Source organism: Octopus bimaculoides, chromosome 18 (genome assembly GCF_001194135.2).
Source record: "Octopus bimaculoides isolate UCB-OBI-ISO-001 chromosome 18, ASM119413v2, whole genome shotgun sequence".
Lineage (NCBI taxonomy): Eukaryota > Metazoa > Mollusca > Cephalopoda > Octopoda > Octopodidae > Octopus > Octopus bimaculoides.
This window is the reverse complement of record NC_068998.1, coordinates 48,785,361-48,789,900: the sequence shown is the minus strand read 5'-3', so window position 1 is coordinate 48,789,900 and position 4,540 is coordinate 48,785,361. Positions and strand designations below refer to the sequence as shown.

The window sequence follows — 4,540 nt, the reverse complement described above, 5'->3', positions numbered from 1 at the left end:
ACCACCACCACTACTATCATCACTGCCAACACCACCTTCACTACAACCACAACTCCAACCAGGGGGAGCCTATATGGGGTCGTTCAGTCTGCTAGAAATAGCAGCTGAATTTCCCTCAAATCAAAACCTTTCAACTTAAAAAGAAAGTGAGGGAGAGGGGGGGGCAGAGGAAATGTTAGACAATGAAGCTGTGGATTCCCTGCACAAAGGAAACCAAAATAGGATGGTCATGGCTGGAAGGTCTTTCATTATAGGTCAGCTCAGTCAAGGTTTTTACCTGGGACTATACAACAACTACCACTGGAACTATTCCTATACAAACACCACCACTACTAATTTCATCATCACCACTGCTACTACTACTACCTGTACCACCACTAGTACTATTACCACATCACCACCGTTACTACTACTACTACCACCACCATCACTGCTACACCACTACTACCACCACAACTACTACTACCAGCACCACCACCACACTACTACTACTACTACCACTATCACCACCTCTACCACCACCACCACCACCACAACTTACCACCACCTCAGAACTTAATACAAATATAAGAATTATGATTGATGCAGTTGCTAAGACAACCAACACCACCACTGCTCTACTACAACCTTTACCACAACTGCTGCAACCACCACTGACGTTACTATTACTGCTACTACTACTACCACCACCACAACTATTACTCCATCTACCACCACCACCAGCATCATCATCCCAAACAACTGACCCTAACTCTACACAATTAACCCCTACCAAACCTTTGGACATACATAGGGTAACGGGTAAAGAACCCCTTTGTTACGAATGACTATGGGATCGCACTTAGTTCCTCTCCAAGGTACAAGTCCAGCTAAGGTTGTTTATAACCTGCCGTGCGTTGTACCCCATACAACATACCCACACTACTGCACCGTACCCAGACTATACTTTATACGTCCCACACTGATAAAGAAACATATGTATACAATATTAAATATATAGTGATGTTGAGACATTCATGCCTTCTCCCAAGTGAATCATTGATGCATGCTCAACAGTTTATAAGACAAGGAAGATAAATAACGGGAAAAAGTTGACTTACCTGTAGAACACGCTTTCTGATTTCCTTCCTTGTCTCTTCCATTGACTTTTGAATTTCCTTGTTAACAGGCGTCAAATGGGGTGGCCTGTCAGGTCCCTGAATATCGCCCAGTATTAAAGCACTTGACCGAATGGCCTTGTTTAGGTTGTCCTTCTCAACAAGCTTCTTGTTTGTCTTGAGAGACACAGCTTGTCGAGGGACAAACTTGGGACATGTTGAGGGTTTGAACTCTCGAATAACGAGGTCAGATTTGTCCTCGCTAATTTTACTGGTGGATGTGGAGTTACTTGGGGCTGAATGGAAATGAAAAATTAATTAGTTTCATGTAGTCACATGACATGATTTACAGCAGAAAGATATCTACAACCAGTTAGTAATGAACATCTGTTTGTGAGGATTTTAACCCTTCAGTGTCACATTACTTTGTCCAATGAAATGCTTATTTATTCACATGTTTTAAATGAATCTAGCATTATCATGTAGCTTTGAGATTTTGAAGAGATTACTGTTTATTCTTCAACAGATATTGTAGGGATGGTGCGAGAGGCAGGTAGGCTACTTGGGCTGAATATGGCTGATAACTGGTGTCAGTATGTTTATGTCCCTGTGAAAGAGACCAATAGAATAAGTACTAGGCTTAAAAAATAAGTCCTGGGGGTCGATTTGCTTGATTAAAAAACCCCTTCAAGGTGGTGCCCCAGCATGGCTGCAGTCAAAATGACCGAAGCAAACAAGAGATAGAAGATAAAAGATAAATCATAAGGATCCAGAGGGATGATGTTCAGCCCCTGTTACTGTGTCATGAAGTGGATAAAGGACGACTCTTCCTCAGGGACAGGCAGCTAGTCTTTTGCAGTTTTCTATACAGCAAGGTCTGCTACCTCATTCCTTTCCTGCATCTATCGTCATCATCATTTAACGTTCGTTGTCCATGCTGGTATGGGTTGGACTGTTTGACCAGAGCTGGCAAGCTGGTGGGGGCAGGGGGCTACACCAGACTCATCTCATTAGGTATGGTTTCTACAGCTGGATGCCCTTAGTGTCCTAGATACATGGCACCGCATGGGTGGTTTAGCGTGGCACTGCACGGGCGTTTTTACATGATGTCACACAGGTGCTTTTCCATGTCACTGCACAGGTTTATGTCCCCCGTCACTTAGCAGTTCAGCAAAAGAGACCGATAGAATAAGTACTGGGCTTACAAAGAATAAGTCCCGGGGGTCGATTTGCTCGACTAAAAGGCGGTGCTCCAGCATGGCCACAGTCAAATGACTGCAACAAGTAAAGGAGAGAAAAGAAAGTAAAGACTATGGACAAAATGCCACGAAGAATTTTACCCAGCATGCTAACAATTCTGCCAGCTCACTGCCCTGTTCATAGTAAAAATATTGAAAATCAAATTAAAGAAAGAAAGGTATTCGCTTGAACCACTTACCTGTTGATTTATTCAGGTGTTTGTCTTCAGCCTGAGGTTTCTTTATATCCGACATTAACTTCATTTTGGTTTGGCGTGGAAGTAATTTCACCAAATCCGTGTTGACGTGGATTCTGGCATCGAAGTTTGGTGGGAAAATAGCTTGAGCAGAAGGAACTTTGGCAAAACTGGCAGCACTGGAAGAATTGTTGCTATTACTTTGAGCAGAGCTACAATACTGTGGTGGAGGCTCCAGCCACAGTTGCTCTGGTGCCCTAGTTGTCTTAGAATGGAGAGACAGTGGCATACGGGCCAAGGGACGGGGGTTGTTGTAAGAATTGATCAAACTATCATTGGTTAATGGTGGTGGTGGTGGTATTGACAACAATGGTGATGGTGGTGGTGGTGGTATTGACAACAATGGTGATAGTGATGGAGGTGGTGGAAGATGTGTTGATGATGATGGTGGTGGTGGTGGTAAGGACAAAGTTGGAGGTGGGACATTAAAACATGGCAATGGTATTGAAGGTGTGTCCAAGGTGTTGGTTGTGGGTCCTGCACGTTGCTGCTGCAATTGTGAAGGGGCCATTTTTGGTGACTTCGCCACACCCACACTCCTCACAACAGAGTTTTCTCCCACCCTCTTTCTTCTTGTTTCCTCTTCTGCAAATAAATAATCATCCATATATAAATATATATATATGTATATATAACAATATAGATTTAATCAAAAGATTAAATATGGTACTTAAAATGTTTGAGGCACCAGAATTTGGTAGGGTAAAAACCAAAATCAGAATCAAGAGATTTGGTGAATAAAATTTGAAGAAAAGCAACAATTGAATTTGTGTTGCTTTTCTTCAAATATATGTATATATATATATATATATATATATATATATATATATATATATATATATATAGGAGAGTATTGTAGTTCGTTTGAAGCATTGTATATTGTTTGTAAATATATATGTATATATATATGTTTGTGTATATATATATATATAAATATATGTATGTGTATACACACACACACACATATATATATGTATGTATGTATGTATGTACGTATATGTGTATGTATGTGTATATGTGTGTATGTGTGTGTATATATATATATATGCTATATATATGTGTGTATGTATATATATATATATATAGACAATATTAAAATACTGTTTATCAAAATTTGAAGAACAACAAAAGGAAAACTGACCAGATTTCTTAGTTTTCAATGCAATAATTCTCCGCCTGTCTTGTAGTTTTTGCCGTGTCTCAGCCACAGTTTCATATTCGGGGCCATAACACAGGTGAAGGAAACCGCCAAAAAAGGACAAATCATCCATCTTCCGTTTGGCATGGCTGAAAGATAAAAATAACCCCAGTTAGTAATAACTGCCTCGAATATAAGCACAAGGGATTCTGAAATTTGGGGGAAGGGAATAGTCAATACCATTGGCCACATTATTTAACTGGTACTTCACTTTTATTGACTCTGAAAGAACGAAGCATGACACTGACCTCAGTAGTATTTGAACTCAGACTGTAAATTAAATACCACAATAAGCAAGCATCATATGAGCAATGTTGTTTGTTTTTAGTTCCCTGTGAAAAACGTCTTGGCATGGGAAAATATGACATGACTTGGAAACAGGTGAGGATTGGGGCACCAGGACGGACATTGGCGGTGGTGGATGATCTGCCTCAACTAATTCCATCTGATCTATACATGCATGAAAAACTGGACGTCAAAATGATGATGATTATATACACCATTTTGAGCATGGCCGTTGCCAGTACCGCCTGACTGGCCTTCGTGTGGGTGACACGTAAAAGCACCCACTACACTCTCGGAGTGGTTATTGTTAGGAAGGGCATCCAGCTGTAGAAACTCTGCCAAATCAGACTGGAGCCTGGTGTTGCCATCCAGTTTCATCAGTCCTCAGTCAAATCGTCCAACCCATGCTAGCATGGAAAGCGGACATTAAACGATGATGATGATGATGATGATGATATATATGTA

General features: G+C 40.8%; 1 protein-coding gene across 1 annotated transcript in view; it reads right to left on the bottom strand.

Annotated features, from left to right (window-relative positions):
* Nucleotides 1-4,540, bottom strand: part of LOC106877791 (uncharacterized) — a 12,710-nt gene that overhangs the window by 3,262 nt on the left and 4,908 nt on the right. Inside the window, exons 3-5 of the mRNA XM_014926805.2 lie at nt 3,734-3,879; nt 2,536-3,177; nt 1,101-1,393 (exon numbers count right to left, since the gene is read on the bottom strand). Coding sequence (XP_014782291.1) covers nt 1,101-1,393; nt 2,536-3,177; nt 3,734-3,879 — 1,081 coding nt within the window. The remainder of the gene's footprint in view (nt 1-1,100; nt 1,394-2,535; nt 3,178-3,733; nt 3,880-4,540) is intronic.